The following is a 19,937-nucleotide window of genomic DNA, read 5'->3' on the forward strand; positions in this document are numbered from 1 at the left end:
TTCTGAAACTCGTCAATCTATTCTTGTTCTGAGAAATGAAGGCTATTCCATGTGAGAAATTACCAAGAAACTGAAGATCTCGTAGTTCTGTACTACTCCCTTCACAGAACAGCGCAAACTGTCTAACCAGAATAGAAAGAGGAATGGAAGGCCCCGGTGCACAACTGAGCAAGAGGACAAGTATATTAGTGTCTAGTTTGAGAAACAGACGCCTCACAAGTCCTCAACTGGCAGCTTCATTAAATAGTACCCGCAAAACATCAGTCTTAACATCAACAATGAAGAGGTGACTCCGGGATGCTGGCCTTCTAGGCAGAGTTCCTCTGTCCAGTGTATGTGTGTGTGTTCTTTTGCCCATCTTAATATTTTATTTTTATTGGCCAGTCTGAGATGCTGCTTTTTCTTTGCAGCTCTGCCTAGAAGGCCAGTATCCCGGAGTCGCCTCTTCACTGTTGACGTTGAGACTGGTGTTTTGCGGGTACTATTTAATGAAGCTGCTAGTTGAGGACTTGTGAGGCATCTCTTTCTAAAACTAGACACTCTAATATACTTGTGCTCTTGCTCAGTTGTGCACCGGGGCCTCCCACTCTTTCTATTCTGATTAGAGCCAGTTTGCGCTGATGGTTGCTGATAATGGACCTCTGTACGCCTATGTAGATATTCCATTCCAAATCAGCCATTTCCAGCTACAATAGTTATTTAAAACATTAACCATGTCTACACTGTATTTCTGATCAATTTGATGTTATTTTAATGGACAGAATGTGCTTTTCTTTCAAATACAAGAACATTTCTAAGTGACCCCAAACTTTCAAACGGTTGTGTGTGTGTGTGTGGGAATTTGTTTTCCTCCTGTGTTTGTAAACATTGTAAATGTAAACAAACACTGTATAGCCTCATAACATGGTCAAAACAATGTGTGTGTCCGAAAATGGATTTAGCACCTACAAATTGCCACTTTTTTAATTCCATCAAAAGTGTGCGAGTTTGAGCATGTGTCCATTAGGCCTATGGATAAAAAAATTTATCAGCATGAATTAAATGAGCAATAAAAGCCCCATTTTATTCCATGGGCTTGGATCTGCGCTATGCAGCTGTTACGAGCGCATTTTTCACTGGCTCTCTCCACTGGTTTCAAGGACAATGATTGATAGGCAGCTTAAACTTCTTGAATTCAATCATTATTGGGTTCAAATACACAGATTTGTGAACAGCCATCCACAACAATCACAATCCGTAAGGCGCAAATGGCTAAATGAGAGAGCTGCGTTGTGATTCACATCAATGCACTATGTAGATATTAATAATAAGTGAGCCTATACCACTCCTGTCATCTTTACCTCCAAGTGTTTATTCAAGTTGGAATCTCTTTGGATGCCGACAGCAGTTGCACCATTGGAAGACATAGCATGGACTGTAGCCTACAAAAGCCTATTCCTGCTCTTTTTCCGAGATCCATCAAACACATTTGGTGTGTCACCATAGTGGTCTCTGATTTGTGGTCAGACTAGCTCAGCTGTAACAAACTTAAACTTGCAAAAAAAATTCCAATGCTGATTTGAATGTCATTGAACAAAAGTGATTTTCTTTTTTCTTTTTTTGCAAACATCCTTTCTGAATTTAAACGGTATCTAGTTTTTGTAATCTGAGTACAATATATTTGCTTGCAACGTAACAGATTACAGTTACCGGGGGTTTTTTGTAATCCATTACAAGTAAATAATTACATGCAATCCGTTACTCCCCAACCCTGGTTGCAGAGCATGGTGCTTTTTAATTTAATTCTATAATATACAGTGCGAGCTACTAGAAAACTAAGGTCATGTTTTGTTTCCTCTATTCCACCAGGTCCATGTGAAGGCTCACTTTGACTACGACCCGTCTGATGACCCGTACGTGCCGTGCAGGGAGCTGGGCCTGTGCTTCCAGAAAGGGGACATCCTCCACATCATCAGCCAGGATGACCCCAACTGGTGGCAGGCCTACAGGGACGGAGACGAGGACAACCAGCCCCTGGCCGGGCTAGTACCAGGTACACTACCTCACAATAGGGCTCAACAACAGTGGGCAAGTACCAGGTCATATATGCAGATTATCAGACCTCACAATGCCTGGAGAAGTGTTAACCATCTCTCCCTCTCTGTGAATGCAGGCAAGAGCTTCCAGCAGCAGAGGGAGGCCATGAAGCAGACCATAGAAGAGGATAAAGAGCCTGAGAAGTCAGGAAAGCTGTGGTGTGCTAAGAAGAACAAGAAGAAGAGGAAGAAGCTCCTTTATAACTCCAAGCAGAACGACGGTAAGGCCAGCCCAGACCAGCAGGGTGGTAGAGGGCTGTAGCAGAGATGTAGGCAGGCTGGTGTAGAACGACCCGGCCCGTATTCCCACATCGTCTGAGTAAGAGTTTTTTTGGTTCTGGAATGTTTAGACTTTGCTTGTTTTAATGGACTTTTCCCACACACTTTCCTTGTCACCACACTATTGATTGTTACTCGAATTTCATATCCCAGTTACAGAAAGATCACTGATTTTAGCCAGCGTTCGCCTAGAGACAATGTACTACAAAAATAACCACAGCCATTTTCGAAGCAAGGATATATGTCACAAAAACCCAAAACACCGCTAAATGAAGCACTAACCTTTGATCTTCATCAGATGACACTCCTAGGACATCATGTTACACAATACATGTATGTTTTGTTCGATAAAGTTCATATTTGTATCCAAAAACAGCATTTTACATTGGTGCGTGATGTTCAGAAAATGTATTCCCACCAAAACTTCTGGTGAATGACCACATCAATTTACAAAAATACTCATCATAAATGTTGACAAAATACATAACAATTATTTGAAGAATTATAGATACAGTACTCCTTTATGCAACCGCTGTGTCAGATTTTAAAATAGCTTTTCGGCGAAAGCACATTTTTTTTCAATATTCTGAGTACATAGCTCGCCATCAAAGCAAGCTATACAGACACCCGCCAAGTTCTGGGGTCACCTAAACTCAGAATTAGTATTATAAATATTCTCTTACCTTTGCTGATCTTCGTCAGAATGCACTCCCAGGACTGCTACTTCCACAAGAAATGTTGTTTTTGTTTGAAATAATCCATATTTATGTCCAAATACCTCCGTTTTTTTCGTGCGTACAGAGCATTATCCAAAGGCATAACGCGCGAGCGCGGTACCAGAGACAAAGTCAAAATGTTCCATTCTTAGAAGCATGTCAAACGTTGTTTAAAATCAATCTTTATGGTATTTTTACGTAAAAATGCGATAATATTCCAACCGGACAATAGAATATTCATTCAAGAAGAAAAAGGAACGGCGCGCTCGCAGGATCGCGCATCCTCAATCCCTTTGTCCCCAGGCAGTCCACTGATTGACTGAGCTCCTTTTCTCTGCCCGGTTACAGGAGACGGATGAAAACACTTTCTGAAGGCTTTTGACAGCCAATGGAAGCCTTAGGAAGTGCAACGTGACCCCACAGACACTGTAGTTTCGATAAGGATTAGAAAGAACTACAATTCTCAGATATCCCACTTCCTGGTTGAATTTTTCTCAGGTTTTTGCCTTCCATATGAGTTCTGTAATACTCACAGACACCATTCAAACAGTTTTAGAAACTTCAGAGTGTTTTCTATCCAAATCTACTAATATATGCATATTCTAGTTTCTGGGCCAGAGTAGTAACCAGTTTAATTTGGGTACGTTTTTCATCCGGCCGGAAAATACTGCCCCCTATACTTTAAGAAGTTAAAGGCCTTTCTCAGTCTCCAAGTCTCTCTCGATCCAACGATATGAATGCCGATTGATATGAAACTAAAACCGTCTGTCTCTGCTCCTCCCCAGACTATGACAACGAGGAGATCCTGACCTATGAGGAGATGGCGCTCTACCACCAGCCAGCCAATCGCAAGCGGCCCATTGCTCTGATTGGTCCTCCCAACTGTGGGCAGAATGAGCTGCGACAGAGACTGCTGTCCAGCGAGCCAGACAGATTTGGGGGAGCTGTCCCACGTAAGTGTATTTGTGTGAATTCCTGTGTGCATTTTCAAGGGTTAACTTTCCCCTTGAACTGCACAACTCGGTGCTTAGTATTACTCAAGACATATAGAATTTGGTTAATGAGAATTGTCATTTTTGTTAATTCCAGAAATTTTTCATGGTTTTGCGGCCATTGTCTGTTCCCCCTTACCCTGTCCTGTTAATTTTTTTAAAATTAAAAGCAATACAAATGTTGATAAAAATGTGGGTTTATTCCAGACACGACACGGAACAGGCGTGATGTGGAGGTGAGTGGGAGGGACTACCACTTCGTCTCTCGCCAGGCCTTTGACATGGATGCCACCGCAGGGAAGTTCATTGAGTCGGGAGAGTTTGAGAAGAACCTGTACGGAACCAGTACCGACTCTGTCCGTCAACTCATCAACACGGGCAAGATCTGTCTGCTCTGTCTGCACACACAGGTGAGGAGGGGGGAGTAGAGAGACGAAGGGAGGGGGAGAGGTAGGGAGTGAGGGCAAAGGCCTGTCTTCTGTGTCGGCACACCCAGGTGAGGTAAGGAGGGGGTGAGAGTTCAGAGGGAGGTGAGACCAACAGGGAAAAGAAGAGGATAAAGGCGTCTGCATGCTTCCCAGCCGAAACAGTTCAGACTAGTTGTTCAGGCACACAAAATATTTTCTTGAGGAAGCCAGGAAATCGGCAGCCGAAGTCTATGCCCCTTCATCGGTGATTGGTCAACATTAGGGATTCTTCAATATCTTAAATTGTTTCTGACTATTTAGAGGAAGTGTGTACTGGCTACAGTATCTCAAAATGGACAAGTGGTACTATTGCTGCTTTTTTTTGTTTTTCAAGCGTAGGTCTTTTTAAGGGAGTATGCAAGCATACGCGCTCTAGCCAAACTGAAGCATGCTGATGCCTTAAGAGAGCATAAAATGTCTGTTGCTGCTGTCTGACTGGGAGTCCCCCCCCTTTCTCTCTCTCCCCCTTCCTTCTCTCTCCTTTCTCTCGCTATAGTCGCTGAGGATTCTGCGTAACTCTGATCTGAAGCCTTACATAATCTTCATCGCTCCTCCCTCCCAAGAACGGTTGCGAGCCCTCCTGGCCAAGGAGAGCAAGAACCCAAAGGTAGTCATTTTAACACATCACAATCTGTTTTCTCAGCTTTTTTAGTAAGGTTTATCTAATAAGCCTTAGTAAAGTTAACTCCCTTGACATCAAGCTAATGTAGTGAAACATGCTCTGTGTTCCATCTCTTATCCACCTACCCTTTCTCTACCTAAGCCGGAGGAGCTGCGAGACATCATCGAGAAGGCCCGTGAGATGGAGCAGAACTTTGGCCACCTGTTTGACGCAGCCATTGTGAACACAGACCAGGACAAGGCATATCAGGAGCTGCTGAGGCTCATAAACAAACTGGACACTGAGCCACAGTGGGTCCCCTCCTCCTGGCTACGTTGAAGGAGCAATATAACACAGGCACAACACTAACCTGACACAGCACTCACTGGTTCAATGAAGAGCTAGAGCTACCCTGGATCATGGACAATAGTTGCCCGGGGGGGGGGGACCATTATTAGCTGAAAATTAGCCTTGACTCCTTCGCCAGAACCAGAATCACAGTGAGACTAGTGGAAGAACCTCAATCAACACTCAAGCTGAAGATTAAATAAAACACTTAATGCTTATCACTACATGTGATACTGAACTGAGTCGAGCTCTTCCTTTCTGAGACTGCCTGGGGAAATGAATTATTGTCTTATTATTGCTCTGATTATTTGTCCTTTTTTCGTTGCTGGATTTCTCTTCACTAAATTAACTTTTCACATTCCAGAGAAGTATGTAAAGACTTGGCACTTGGTGGCAGAAATAGAATTAGTGCTTCTATTCTGCTTTTGATAACTATTTATAATTGTAAATATATTATATTTTTAAGAAGCTTTCGATAATAAGAAGAACCCATAGCTTCTATCTATGGCAGGGATGGGCAACTTTGATAGGGGTTGGGGGCCACAAAAAATCTTAACTCATCACGAGGGGCTGCAGTGGCTTGCAGGTCTGCGTACCCACATCCATACCCAGACATGCAGTCAGAGCTTGCCTTAGCCTTTTGGTGGCTCCAAGTGAAATTTTGTTGGGGGGCCCCCCTACTTTGCGAGCAAAAAAAAAATGTTTTTGGGGGAAGGGGGCAGTGAATACACAAAACTATAGACACTCACTGGTTGTTGTACCCTTGCTGTTTGCTTGACCCCGTGTGTGAGGTCAGGTGTGTGTTTGTTCAGTAATGTATCATCACGGATGTGATTTGCTCACCTAATGAAACCATCTGTGAGGTGATAACATCCCGGTGTAGGACTATGGGTCCTGATCAGTTATTTACTATATAGGGAATAGGGTGCCATTTGGGATGCAGTCATGATCTCTGCATCTGGCCTCTATCCTCAACTATAGCAGCCCTGCTTTCAAATATTTGGATAATTGAAAATACTTAAGCTGTGCTTGATTGAACTGTCCTGGCACAAAGGAACCAATAGAATTATTCCAGAACGGTAATCCCAAACTGGCACTCCAGGTCGGCAAAAAGCAAAACCTTAAAGTATTTGAAAGATTTCAAATGCTATTTGAACTCTGGTCTGCACTACAGCACAGTATAATGCTGGAGGTTCATCTGAATGGTGTTTTGACATCACATTAATTAGACAATCTGATCTGAGAGATGGTGAAGAGCCACTTTCTCCTACTTACCTTATACTCTTTTCACACTATCATGCCAACCAAAACTGGACTGTGCTGGCTCTGATATTTTCACATTTTCCTTTCCAGTAACTATGGTGGATCGTAACCAGGCCAGTGCAGTACAGCTTGGCTCAGTAGTGTGAAAAGGGTACTGGAGGATAAACCAGTCATAACACTACACCCTTTACCTCTACCCAAGCACTACGAGTCATTGCTAAATAGAAAACGGGTCTGTCCCGAATCACAGGATTTAAACCAACAGTGATGATATTGCAGAAAGATTATTAGAGTTGTTTTGAAGTTATGACACTAAAATCTTGAGGGGTAACTTTATCTATGTCTTCATTTTCTCGATCTCAGTATTCATCATGCACACTTCCTGTGCTAATCTTTAGGATTGTGACCATAGAAATTGAATTATATTTCTATAAGTGTAACCAGCAGTATTCTATTCATGGAAAACACTAAGGAACATCTGAGCACCGCTGTCTGTGGAATTCTCTTAATAATCAATACTTCATAAATGCTTTGTTTGAAATCGATGCATTTTATAATTCACTTAAATGCATTATAAACTATCCAACTATGCTGTATTTTAATACAGTAGTTTTCACCACATGTGACATCTTAAATGTGCGATTTATTATTTGTCAGTGATTTTTCAAAGCTGTTATTGAAATGTTTGTTCTACTTTTTGATATGGGTCTGTGAAATTAACTCGACCGAACCGAAAAATAGTTGTATGTTTTTGCATCTGGTGTTTCCATGATCATAGGTTTCAGCTCACCCTTGATTATAATATGCTGACTTTATGTGATTGTCTTCATGCGCGTGTGTGTGTGTGTATGCACAGAGACAGGACTGTCACTGTAATGCAGGCAAGTATTATCTCTAGTAGACACAATGGGAAATGGTCTCAGCAAAACTGTTTCACATATTTTTATTTTTGGTTATTGATGATAATCATGGTGTATCTAGATACTTTTGATATATTGGTAATGTTAAAGATAGATTTAAGTACAGAGTAATGCACCTGTAGAATGATGACTCGACCACCTATCCATCCCTCCGTTTTTGGATCTGAAACTCCAGGAACTGCTCAGTGCTAGCCTGATCCCAGATCAGTTTTTTTTTTTAACGCAGCTCCTCTGACGATTTGTCATGTTTGCCATAGAAGTTGGCTACATAGGGCCGTATTTAGTTTCTCAGAGTATAAGTGCTGATTTAGGATCAGGTCATCCCTATCAAAAAGGGAAAAATTATCTTAGATCAGCACTCCTATTCTGAGACTGAATGGTGGCCATTGAGATCTGGGACCAGTCTAGTTCAGAATGTCTATCCCTTTTTAGTATGCACAGTACACACCTTGTGTAGATTTGAGCCGTTAACTGGAAGTAGAACTAATGGATGTAAAGTTACTGTATTATTAAAAATCACTTTCTTTAGATCTGTTTTTGTATGAATTATTCAAGTGGATTAAATACCAGATTGATAGAAGTAGAGGCGGGTTCTTTTATTTCTTCAGCACTGTTTAAAGAGCTGCTGTAGAAATTATAGGAATGTGTGATGATGCCAAGAGGTACTGCTTCACAGACTACAGAGATTGTGGGGTCAGAGTTGATTGACACTAAAATATAGATAAGATAACGGAACTTGAGTGAGATTGAAACCTTTTTCATTGTATGATAATGTCCTCCTTTTAAAAGATCTGACAGGGATATTAAAACATTTGACACATTAATTTGTATTTTAAAGCAAGGTGGAGCCATTAAACTTAAATTACTTTTCTTGAACTAAGGCCAGTCTCCTCGGACTTGGCGGCAGCATCAAGTGTAGTCAACAGCCACTCCCTTAGTGCATACCACATACTCTTCCCCCTAATTTCCATGACATGTAATATGTAGGTGGTCAACTCAACACATAAAAGTGTACAAAACATTCCATTCCATGTGCTTTCCATGACATAGACTGACGCGGTGAAAGCTATGATCCCTTATTGATATCAGTGTAGATGAAGTGGAGTAGATGGGTTAAAGAAGGGTTTTTAAGCCTTGAGACAATTGAGACATAGATTGTGTATGTGTGCCATTTTGAGGGTGAATGGGCAAGACAACAATTAAGTGTCTTTGAACAGGGTATGGTAGTAGGTGCCAGGCACACTGGTTTGTGTCAAGAACTGCAACGCTGCTGGGTTTTCCACTCAACAATTTGAATCAAGAATGGTGCACCAGCCAACTTGACAACTGTGGGAAGCATTGGAGTCAACATGGGCCAGCACCCCTGTGGAACACTTTCGACACCTTGTAGAGTCTATGCCCTGGCAAATTGAGGGCAAAAGCGGGGGTGCAATTGCAACTCATAAAATGTTATTTGTCACATGCGCCAAATACCACCGGTGTAGACCTTACAGTGAAATTCTTACAAGGCCTTAACTGACAATGCAGTTCAAGAAATAGTTTAAAATATTTACTAAATAAACAAAAGTAAAATATACAGGGGGTACAGGTTAGTCAAGGTAATTTGTATATGTAGCTGGGGTAAAGTGACTATGCATAGATAATAAACAGTGAGTGGCAGCAGTGTAAAAACAAAGGGGGGGGGGGTGTCAATGTAAGTAGTCCTGGTGGCCATTTGATTAATTGTTCAGACATTTTATGTCTTGGGGGTAGAAGCTGTTAAGGAGCCTTTTGGACCTAGACTTGGCACTCTGGTAACAATTCTTTGGTCCTTCCTCTGACATCGCCTAGTATATAGGTCCTGGTTGGCATGAAGCTTGGACCCAGTGATCTACTGGGCTGAACGCGCAACCCTCTGTAGCGCCTTACAGTCGGATGGCGAGCAGTTGCTATTCCAGACGGTGATGCAACTGGTCAGGATGCTCTCGATGGTGCAGCTGTAGAACTTTTTGAGGATCTGGGGACCCATGCAAAATCTTTTCAGTCTCCTGAGGGGGAAAATGTGTTGTAGTGCCCTCTTCACGACTGTCTTGGTGTGTTTGGACCATGATAGTTTATTGGTGATGTGGACACCAAGGAACTTAACTCTCGACCCACTCCACTACAGCCCCGTCGATGTGAATGGGTGCATGTTCGGCCCTCCTTTTCCTGTAGTCCACGATCAGCTCCTTTGTCTTGCTCACGTTGAGGGAGAGGTTGTTGTCCTGGCACCACACTGCCAGGTCTCTGACCTCCTCCCTATAGGCCGTCTCATCGTTGTCGGTGATCAGGCCTACCATTGTTGTCGTCAGCAAACTTAATGATGGTGTTGGACTCGTGCTTGGCCACGCAGTCTTGAGTGAACAGGGAGTACAGGAGGGGACAAAGCACGCCCCCATGTTGAGGATCAGCGTGGCAGATGTGTTGTTGCCTACCCTTACCACCTGGGTGCGGCCCGTCAGGAAGTCCAGGATCCAGTTTGAGGGATGTAGTCTCAGGATCCTTAGCTTAGTGATGAGCTTTGTGGGCACTATGGTGTTGAATGCTGAGCTGTAGTCAATTAACAGCATTCTCACGTAGGTGCTCCTTTTGTTCAGGAGGGAAAGGGCAGCGTGGAGTGCAATTGAGATTGCGTCATCTGTGGATCTGTTGGGGCGGTATTGGAGTGGATCTAGGGTTTCCGGGATGATGGTGTTTGTGAGCCATGACCAGCCTTTCAAAGAACTTCATGGCTACTGGCGTAGTAGTCATTTAGGCAGGTTACCTTCGCTTTCTTGGGCACAGGGACTATGGTGGTCTGCTTGAAACATGTAGGTATTACAGACTCGGTCAGGGAGAGGTTGAAAATGTCAGTGAAGACACTAGCCAGTTGGTCCGTGCATGCTCTGAGCACACGCCCTGGTATTCCATCTGGCCCTGCGGCCTTGTGAATGTTGACCTGTTTAAAGGTCTTGTTCACATCGGCTACGGAGAGCGTGATCACACAGTCGCCCGGAACAGCTGGTGCTCTCATACATGCTTCATTGTTGCTTGCCTCAAAGGGAGCATAAAAGACATTTTGCTCATCTGGTAGGCTTGCGTCACTGGGCAGCTCACTGTGGGGTTTCCATTTGTGGTCCGTAATAGTTTGCAAGCCCTGCCACATCTGACGAGCATCAGAGCCAGTGTAGTAGGATTCAATCTTAGTCCTGGAACTCAATATTAGTAAGGTGTTTTTAATGTTTTGTGTACTCTGTATCTACCAGTATCTTTGTTAAACTTGCTTCAAAACACTCACAGGGCGACACCTTGTGGAGAAATAGAAAACTGCTAATTTCAGTGGGAACTCTATTTGCTAAAATACCGATGGTATTTTTTTGGTGTGCATGTTTCCAGTTCCGCTTCCGGGTCAGTTCAAGTTGTCGCCCCGTTCACGCATGTTGACGAATCAGTCGAATTTTAGCCCCTCAACTGATACATTTCAATTACTACAGTTTAATATAATAACTTATAATACAGACATATTGAAATAGTTAAAGCTCAAGTTGTGGATATACTATAGAAGGCGAGTATAACGTTTGAGTGTGAAGCTCTGAAAGAATGAATGATTGGTGATGAATGCATGAGACTCAAAAGCGTTACGTTAACTAGTTAACATTAGCTAACCTATCCCTCAGGCTAGTATCCTATCCAGCTAGTGTTCTAGCTACATGTGAATGTGTTGTAGCTAAATAAGGTTGATTTGCTTTGCTAGTTAGCTAGAAACCCATCATTCAGAATAAGCTGGCAGTCACTGTGGCAGCTGTTTGCTACTGCGAGCTAACGTTAGCTAGCTACTTATACAGTTCAAAGGTTTTCTTCCTACAACGTATACATCTGTTCACCTGCTAAGTTAGTTCTCCGCCCATGATAATTTGATATATAGTGATCTACAATTTGCAAGCATTACGCCTGCTTAGCAGAGTGTCATAACATACAGGCAGAATGAGAATGCAATGTCTACTATCCTCTGCTGCATACTCACATACTTGAAATCATCTTGAGTGCAGGATGCCGTCGCTCAGCTGTAGATTCTACCAGCACAGGTTTCCAGAGGTGGAAGATGTGGTGATGGTCAACGTGCGCTCCATCGCAGAGATGGGAGCCTACGTAAGTCTACTGGAGTACAACAACATTGAAGGCATGATCCTCCTTAGCGAGTTGTCTCGCAGACGTATCCGCTCCATCAACAAACTCATCAGGATCGGACGCAACGAGTGTGTGGTCGTCATCCGAGTGGATAAGGAGAAAGGTGAGAGGGAAAATGCTGTGAATGTGATGGGTTGACTTGTAGCCTGGTCCCATATTTGTTTGTGCTGCTTTGCCAACTCTTGTCACAGATAACCATAGGATTTGGCAAGATAGAAATGAATCTGGGACCAAGCTAGTTGTCTTGTTCTCATTGTGATAGGAATATACTGTACTTGAACGGTTCATTTCCCTGCTCTCTATCTCTCAAGGTTACATTGATCTGTCCAAGAGAAGAGTTTCACCCGAGGAGGCAATCAAGTGCGAAGACAAATTTACCAAATCCAAAACGGTATGTTGTCTTAATCCTCGCGTTATAAAGACTTAAAGTGCCAAAATTCCTTGTTTTTCCATGTCCCTTCCTTGTACCCTCTGACTTCTAGGAAGATTTTAACCCACTTAACCAAAGCCGTTCTCCCAGATTTTACCATCATTGTAAAGCCCTAGTTATTTGGTTGCTTTGATGGTCATTTCTGAAGATTATTATTTATTAGTGAATCATTTACGTCTGTCCCTCATTTAAGGTCAACCCTGTTACGTGAACTGAACTGTATTTAATATGGTGAAACTATTCCTTTTTAAATATATATTTTTTTTAAGATACACTGAACATCTAATAGTGAAATCATAGTGTAAAAGCAGGTGAGCTAGTTCTACTCTTTTTGGCATTTTTTTTGGTGTTTTATGGTGGGAAACTGAGTGGGTCGAGCATAACACATTACCTGTAGATAGACAGGCTAGAAATGTTTTAACAAACAAAAATAAACATTTTTGTGAAGCTTTCATTCAATTGTCACTCCCATTTGCACACGACAAGCTCCCCTGTCACAAGGGGATTTATGCGTGATTTAAGATTAAATCGTCAATCCTGTTACTTTATTTGGCACTTACGTTTACATTTGAGTAATTTAGCAGATGCTCTTATCCAGAGCAACTTAGTTAGTGCATTCTTCTTAAAATACCTAGGTGAGACAACCACATATCACACTTGTAAGTACATTCTTCCTCAAATTTACTATAGTAATTTTTATTTATTTAACCTCTTGATTGTCATAAATAGCAATGTTAAAATTTGGTGAAATAAACATTTTTTTTTATACCAATTAACACTTCTCAAAAGTCACCGAGTTGGTGGAACAACCCTAGTACAATATACTCTTTTGCCTTGGGCTGAAAATGCAGAAGGGCTGGTTATGTTAAGTTATGGGACTCTTAGATGTGTTGTCAAGTGATATATTCAGGTATCATTTCTGGAGGGGAACCTAGACTTGTGTGTCTTCTGTCATGACAGGTGTACAGCATATTGAGGCATGTGGCTGAGGTTCTGGAGTACACCAAAGATGAGCAGCTGGAGAGCCTGTTCACACGCACCGCCTGGGTGTTTGATGAGAAGTACAAGCGGCCTGGATACGGAGCCTATGATGTCTTCAAACAGGCTGTGGCGTAAGTACTGACAACCTGGTCAGGGTTGGTGGAGGGGATTCTCTTGTTTAGACACTTAAACACAAAAATATTATTTTCATTCTTAGTTTCAAAGAATTTCAAACAGACTTATGGAACTAGGAATGTAAGAAAATTATTCCATAGATTAGTCTCCTGGTTAGATACAATTCGGCCCAAGCGAGACTAGATGCAAATCCTTTTCTCTTCCATCAATAGACATATTATTTAGCTATTGCCCTGGACCTTCCAGGATTGAGTGTGTTAATATGACTGGTGTTTTGGCCCACAGGGACCCAGCTGTTTTAGATTGTCTGGACCTGACAGAGGAGGAGAAGGCTGTCCTCATTGACAACATCAACAGAAGACTGACCCCACAAGCTGTCAAAATCAGGGCAGGTATGTACACCTAACACTTAACTGGGTGCATGTACATCATATACACAGCAGTGTCTTAGTGAATCTTGATATAGCATTATACTAATGTGTTAGCAGTGGCGGATTTAGGGAGAGGCGACATGGGCAGCCGCCCAGGGTGGCATCTTGCCGAGGGCGGCACGGGGCTCCCACACCATTTTTTAAATAGTAATAATTTGGAATGGTGACATTTGTGCGATCGGTTATCTATCGCTCATTTGCACGTCACATCAATGATATCATGTCACTGTGTGGGACTGTGGGTCAATTAACCTTGTCGGATTGGGCGCCCTGATTCTAGTTTGTGAGCTGGGCAGGCTACTGCCTGGGAAGGTCTCCAACTCAGAAGTACGAGATTGGGAGGGGGGCGGGGGTAGGTTGACCTCATGTCTCCCCACTGGAAGCCCGAGATAGGGGAAGCAGGGGAATCTGTCAAATAGCGCCCCTCTAACTTTGTACAGTACTAATACAAACTAAATTGCACAACTAATTGCGTGTTTCTTGTTTGTGCAATAGTGTAATAATCAGCTTCTCTTCTTTATAAGTGTGATATTCTATTTGTGTGTTTGTGTAATATAGGATTTGTGCAATTTAGTTTTATTTGTGGGTTTGTTGTTAGTAGTAATAGTGTAATAATTGTATTATTTGTATTTATATACACTTTGTTTCTATTTGTCTTTATTACTACTTTTTGATATTTATGAGTCTTACTTTTGTATATTTTATATTCTTATAGTTTTAAATATTCTGATAATTTATTTGTGTTGTTCCAAATGTCTGAAGGGGGGTTTGCCCAGGGAGCCATACAAGCTAGAACCGCCACTGTGTGTTAGAATAATATTTTTGGGAACCCACTTAAGCCAACTCCCATCTCTCCCTCAGACATTGAGGTGGCCTGTTACGGATATGAGGGGATTGATGCTGTCAAAGAAGCGTTGAGGGCGGGGCTGGGCTGCTCCACAGACGCCATGCCAATCAAGGTAAATAAAACAACAAAAAACACCCCTCAATAGTCTGGTTTTTTCGGACCCAGATTAAACATGATATATTCCTAGACCATTGGTATTCAGATTTTTTCAGCAGGGAACCCATTTTTTCCACCAGAATTTCTGGGGACCTCTTTTATCCCCCAAGAATTTCTTTCATTAAAAAAAAAATGGTTTTATATACACGCCCGTTCAAAAGTTTGGGGTCACTTAGAAATGTCCTTGTTTGTTAAAGAAAAGCAATTTTTTTTTTGTCCTTTTAAAATAATATCAAATTGATCAGAAATACAGTGTAGACATTGTTAATGTTGTAAATGACTATTGTAGCTGAAAATGGCAGATTTTTTATGGAATATCTACATAGGCGTTCAGAGGCCCATTATCAGCAACCATCACTCCTGTGTTCCAATGGCACGTTGTGTTAGCTAATACAAGTTTATTAATTTTAAAAGGCTAATTGATCATTAGAAAACCCTTTTGCATTTATGTTAGCACAGCTGAAAACTGTTGTTCTGATTAAAGAAGCAATAAAACTGGCCTTCTTTAGACTAGTTGAGTATCTGGAGCATCAGCATTTGTGGTTTCAATTACAGGCTCAAAATGGCCAGAAACAAATATCTTTTTTCTGAAACTCGTCAGTCTATTCTTGTTCTGAGAAATGAAAGCTATTCCATGTGAGAAATTGCCAAGAAACTGAAGATCTCGTACAACGCTGTGTACTACTCCCTTCACAGAACAGCGCAAACTGTCTCTAACCAGAATAGAAAGAGGAGTAGGAGGCCCCGGTGCACAACTGAGCAAGAGGACAAGTACATTAGAATCCATAGGCCTAATGGACACATGCTCAAACTCGCACACTTTTGATAGAATTAAAAAAGTGGCAATCTGTAGGTGCTACATCCGTTTTTGGACACACACATTGTTTTGACCATGTTATGAGGCTATACAGTGTTTGTTTTTCATTTACAATGTTTACAAACACTGGAGGAAAACAAGTACACACACACACACACTACCATTCAAAAGTTTGGGGTCACTTAGAAATGTTCTTGTATTTGAAAGAAAAACACATTTTTTGTCCATTAACATAACATCAAATTGATCAGAAATACAGTGTAGACATTGTTAATGTTGTAAATGACTATTGTAGCTGGAAATTGCTGATTTGGAATGGAATATCTACATAGGCGTACAGAGGTCCATTATCAGCAACCATCAGCGAAAACTGGCTCTAACCAGAATAGAAAGAGTGGGAGGCCCCGGTGCACAACTGAGCAGGTGCACAACTGAGCAAGAGCACAAGTATATTAAAGTGTCTAGTTTGAGAAACAGATGCCTCACAAGTCCTCAACTGGCAGCTTCAATAAATAGTACCCGCAAAACACCAGTCTCAATGTCAACAGTGAAGAGGCGACTCCAGGATGCTGGCCTTCTAGGCAGAGCTGCAAAGAAAAAGCTATATCTCAGACTGGCCAGTAAAAAGAAAAGATTAAGATGGGCAAAAGAACACAGACACTGAACAGAGGAAGATTGGAAAAAAGTGTTATGGACAGACTAATCTAAGTTTGAGGTGTTCGGATCACAAAGAATAACATTCGTGAGACGCAGAAAAAATGAAAAGATGCTGGAGGAGTGCTTGACGCCATCTGTCAAGCATGGTGGAGGCAATGTGATGGTCTGGGGGTGCTTTGGTGGTGGTAAAGTGGGAGATTTGTACAGGGTAAAAGGGATCTTGAAGAAGGAAGGCTATCGCTCCATTTTGCAACACCATGCCATACCCTGTGGACGGCGTTTAATTGGAGCCAAGTTCCTCCTACAATAGGACAATGACCCAAAGCACAGCTCCAAACTATGCAAGAACTATTTAGGGAAGAAGCAGTCAGCTAGTATTCTGTCTATAATGGAGTGGCCAGCACAGTCACCGGATCTCAACCCTATTGAGCTGTTGTGGTACCATATGGTACCTAAGAACGGCCCATCAAGCCAATCCAACTTGTGGGAGGTGCTTCAGGAAGCATGGGGTGAAATCTCTTCACATTACCTCAACAAATTAACAACTAGAATGCCAAAGGTCTGCAAGGCTGTAATTGCTGCAAATGGAGGATTCTTTGACGAAAGCAAAGTTTGAAGGACACAATTATTTCAATTAAAAATCATTATTTATAACCTTGTCAACATCTTGACTATATTCCCTATTCATTTGCAACTCATTTCATGTATGTTTTCATAGAAAACAAGGACATTTCTAAGTGACCCCAAACTTTTGAACGTGTGTGTGTGTGTGTGTGTGTGTGTGTGTGTGCACAGTTGAAGTCTGAAGTTTACATATACTTAGGTTGGAGTCATTAAAACTCGTTTTTCAACCACTCCACAAATTTCAAGTTAACAAACTATAGTCTTGGGAAGTCGGTTAGGACATCTACTTTGTGCATGACACAAGTAATTTTTCCAACAATTGTTTACAGACAGATTATTTCACTTATAATTCACTGTATCACAATTCCAGTGGGTCAGAAGTTTACATACACTAAGTTGACTGTGCCTTTAAACAGCTTGGAAAATTCCAGAAAATGATGTCATGGCTTTAGAAGCATATGATAGGCTTCTAATCTACACACAATACCCCATAATGACAAAGCAAAAACCGGTTTTTAGACATTTTAGCAAATGTATATAAAAAAAAAAAAGGAAAATATCACATTTACATAAGTATTCAGATCCTGTACTCCTCCATGCTTCACGTGTGGAGATCATCCGTTCACCTACTCTGCGTCTTACAAAGACACTGGTTGGAACCAAAAATCTCGAATTTGGACTCATCAGACCAAAGCACAGATTTCCACCGGTCTAATGTCCATTGCTTGTGTTTCTTGGCCCAAGCAAGTCTCTTCTTTTTATTGGTGTCCTTTAGTAGTGGATTCTTTGCAGCAATTCGACCATGAAGGCCTGATTCACACAGTCTCCTCTGAACAATTGATGTTGGTATGTCTGTTACTTGAACTCTGTGAAGCATTTATTTGTGCTGCAATTTCTGAGGCTGGTAACTAATGAACTTGTCCTCTGCAGCAGAGGTAACTCTGGGACTTACTTTCCTGTGGCGGTCCTCATGAGAGCGAGTTTCATAGCACTTGATGGTTTTTGTGACTGCTTATTTGAGCTGTTCTTGCAATAATATGGACTTGGTTTTTTACCAAATAGTGCTGTCTTCTGTATACCACCCCCACCTTGTCACAACACATTAAGAAGGAAAGAAATTTCACAAATTAACTTTTAACAAGGCACACCTATTAATTGAAATTCATTCCCTGGTGACTACTTCATGATGCTGGTTGATAGAATGCCAATGGTGTGCAAAGCTGTCATCAAGGCAAAGGATGGCTACTTTGAAGAGTCTCAAATATTACATATATTTGATATTTTTTGGTTAGATGATTCCATATTGGTTATTTCCTAGTTTTTATGTCTTCACTATTATTCTACAATATAGAAATGGTAAAAATAAAGAAAAACCCTTGAATGAGTAGGTGTGTCAACTCTTGATTGGTACTGTGTATATACATAAATATTTTTACTAAAAAAGACAAAAGCAAAGTGACTTTTAGTCCAACATCTGTGTCTGGGAAAAGCCTCTATGTATCACAACATAGTGTCTCTTCGGGTCTCTGACAGATTAATCTGATTGCGCCGCCGCGCTACGTCATGACCACCACCACACTGGAGCGCACAGAGGGTCTCTCTGTCCTCAACCAGGCCATGGCTGCCATCAAAGAGAAGATCGAGGAGAAGCGAGGAGTCTTTAACATCCAGATGGAGGTCAGTACAATAACCTTATTTTCCCAATTTACATAAAATCATATGTTTGCTGTCTTTTAATACACTATAGGGAGAGGGGGACAATGGAAAGACCAAGGTGGGGTGGTGGAAGTTTCATGTAAACGTTTTTTTTGAAACCCCTGCCATATGTGATACATACTTTGGAAGTCTTACTCGCCAGAGATTTCTGACATTAAAACAGCAACGATGTTCAGGACATTGCGCTTTCAATGTCCATTTGTTAATGTCTTCTTATATCTTTTCCTCCCCTCCAGGCGAAGGTTGTGACAGACATAGATGAGACAGAGCTGGCCCGCCAGCTGGAGCAACTGGAGAGGGAGAACGCTGAGGTGGACGGAGATGACGAGGATGGAGAGATGGAGGCCAAGGCAGAGGACTAAACTCGATGAAGAACTGAGGGATTGGATATGACGACGACACATATTATACATATGCAGTCCAGAGCATGTATTCATAAAGCATCGCAGAGTAGGAGTGCTGGTCTAGGATCAGTCCACCCCCCCCATATGTAATCTTATGCATAATGGTCTAAAAGGCTTAACTTATCCTAGATCAGAACTCCTATTTTGAGATATTTCATGAATACAGGCCCTGTCTGATGAGACGAACTTCATATCAAATCAAGCATTCTAGAACGTCTCGCCACCTGAACCCTTTGGATCAGTAGCAGGGACCCTCTCAGGGAGACCGATAGACGGCTACAGCCACTGACTGTCATACTGCCAAACACAGGGCTGGGAAAGGCCTCTGTGATTATACCAATGGACACAATAACAAATGAATGTGATCACTGAACCCTAGCTGTTTGAATTGCGTCAGAACGGGTGGGTTGGGGTAGGATTAGCCTATTTGTGCTGTAGCCAACTCCTCTCTGTGTGGAAGAGTTGGCTACAGCACATATAATACAAAATGGGACAAGGCTTGGGTTGGTGGGGTGGTAGCCTGGTCCTGTGCTGAATGTTCTGTAACCAACTCTTGTGACACATACAGTATAGGACCAGACTAGAGTGAGTAGGGGTTTAGATGGATTCTGAGAATATAATAATACTTGAGTGTTTTATATATAGCAAGGAAATATTTTAGGAATGAGTACTTTTGAAAGTGGCCTTGACTTTCTCCCCAACTCCGTGAAAGAACAATAGCTTTCTTGTCGTTTTCCTGCTCAATATGGTTCAAGTGAAATGTCGGAAGGAAGAGAGTATAGTGCTTACCTAACCAACTCAAACAGATCTTTATAACTTAGGGTGCATTCTGGATGTATTTCTATTTTGACAGGACTACATTCTTAACATTAAATTAAACAAATAAAAAAGTA

The 19,937-nt window shown here is 41.8% G+C and overlaps 2 protein-coding genes across 5 annotated transcripts in view; both read left to right on the forward strand.

Annotated features, from left to right (window-relative positions):
- Nucleotides 1–8,191, forward strand: part of LOC115172301 (MAGUK p55 subfamily member 5-A) — a 49,065-nt gene extending 40,874 nt beyond the window's left edge. For all 4 annotated transcript variants that reach the window (XM_029729633.1, XM_029729634.1, XM_029729636.1 and 1 more), the window contains 6 exons: nt 1,849–2,032; nt 2,153–2,296; nt 3,856–4,023; nt 4,270–4,472; nt 5,026–5,136; nt 5,293–8,191. In XM_029729633.1, coding sequence (XP_029585493.1) covers nt 1,849–2,032; nt 2,153–2,296; nt 3,856–4,023; nt 4,270–4,472; nt 5,026–5,136; nt 5,293–5,469 — 987 coding nt within the window. In that variant the 3' untranslated portion in view covers nt 5,470–8,191. The remainder of the gene's footprint in view (nt 1–1,848; nt 2,033–2,152; nt 2,297–3,855; nt 4,024–4,269; nt 4,473–5,025; nt 5,137–5,292) is intronic.
- A 2,880-nt stretch (nt 8,192–11,071) lies between these two features.
- Nucleotides 11,072–19,937, forward strand: LOC115172304 (eukaryotic translation initiation factor 2 subunit 1). The gene is made up of 8 exons (XM_029729645.1): nt 11,072–11,223; nt 11,708–11,949; nt 12,158–12,237; nt 13,237–13,388; nt 13,678–13,784; nt 14,685–14,782; nt 18,458–18,601; nt 18,877–19,937. The coding sequence occupies exons 2-8, from the start codon at nt 11,709–11,711 to the stop codon at nt 19,000–19,002; spliced, it is 948 nt and encodes a 315-aa protein (XP_029585505.1). The 5' UTR covers nt 11,072–11,223; nt 11,708; the 3' UTR covers nt 19,003–19,937.

The sequence above is a fragment of the Salmo trutta genome, chromosome 33 (genome assembly GCF_901001165.1).
Source record: "Salmo trutta chromosome 33, fSalTru1.1, whole genome shotgun sequence".
Classification (NCBI taxonomy): domain Eukaryota; kingdom Metazoa; phylum Chordata; class Actinopteri; order Salmoniformes; family Salmonidae; genus Salmo; species Salmo trutta.

Coding starts and splice junctions, on each gene's coding strand:
- LOC115172304 (XM_029729645.1), top strand. CDS start 11,709: ATGCCGTCGCTCAGCTGTAGATTCTACCAGCACAGGTTTCCAGAGGTG. Junction 11,950..12,157: donor CCGAGTGGATAAGGAGAAAG/GTGAGAGGGAAA, acceptor CTATCTCTCAAG/GTTACATTGATCTGTCCAAG. Junction 18,602..18,876: donor TCTTTAACATCCAGATGGAG/GTCAGTACAATA, acceptor CCTCCCCTCCAG/GCGAAGGTTGTGACAGACAT.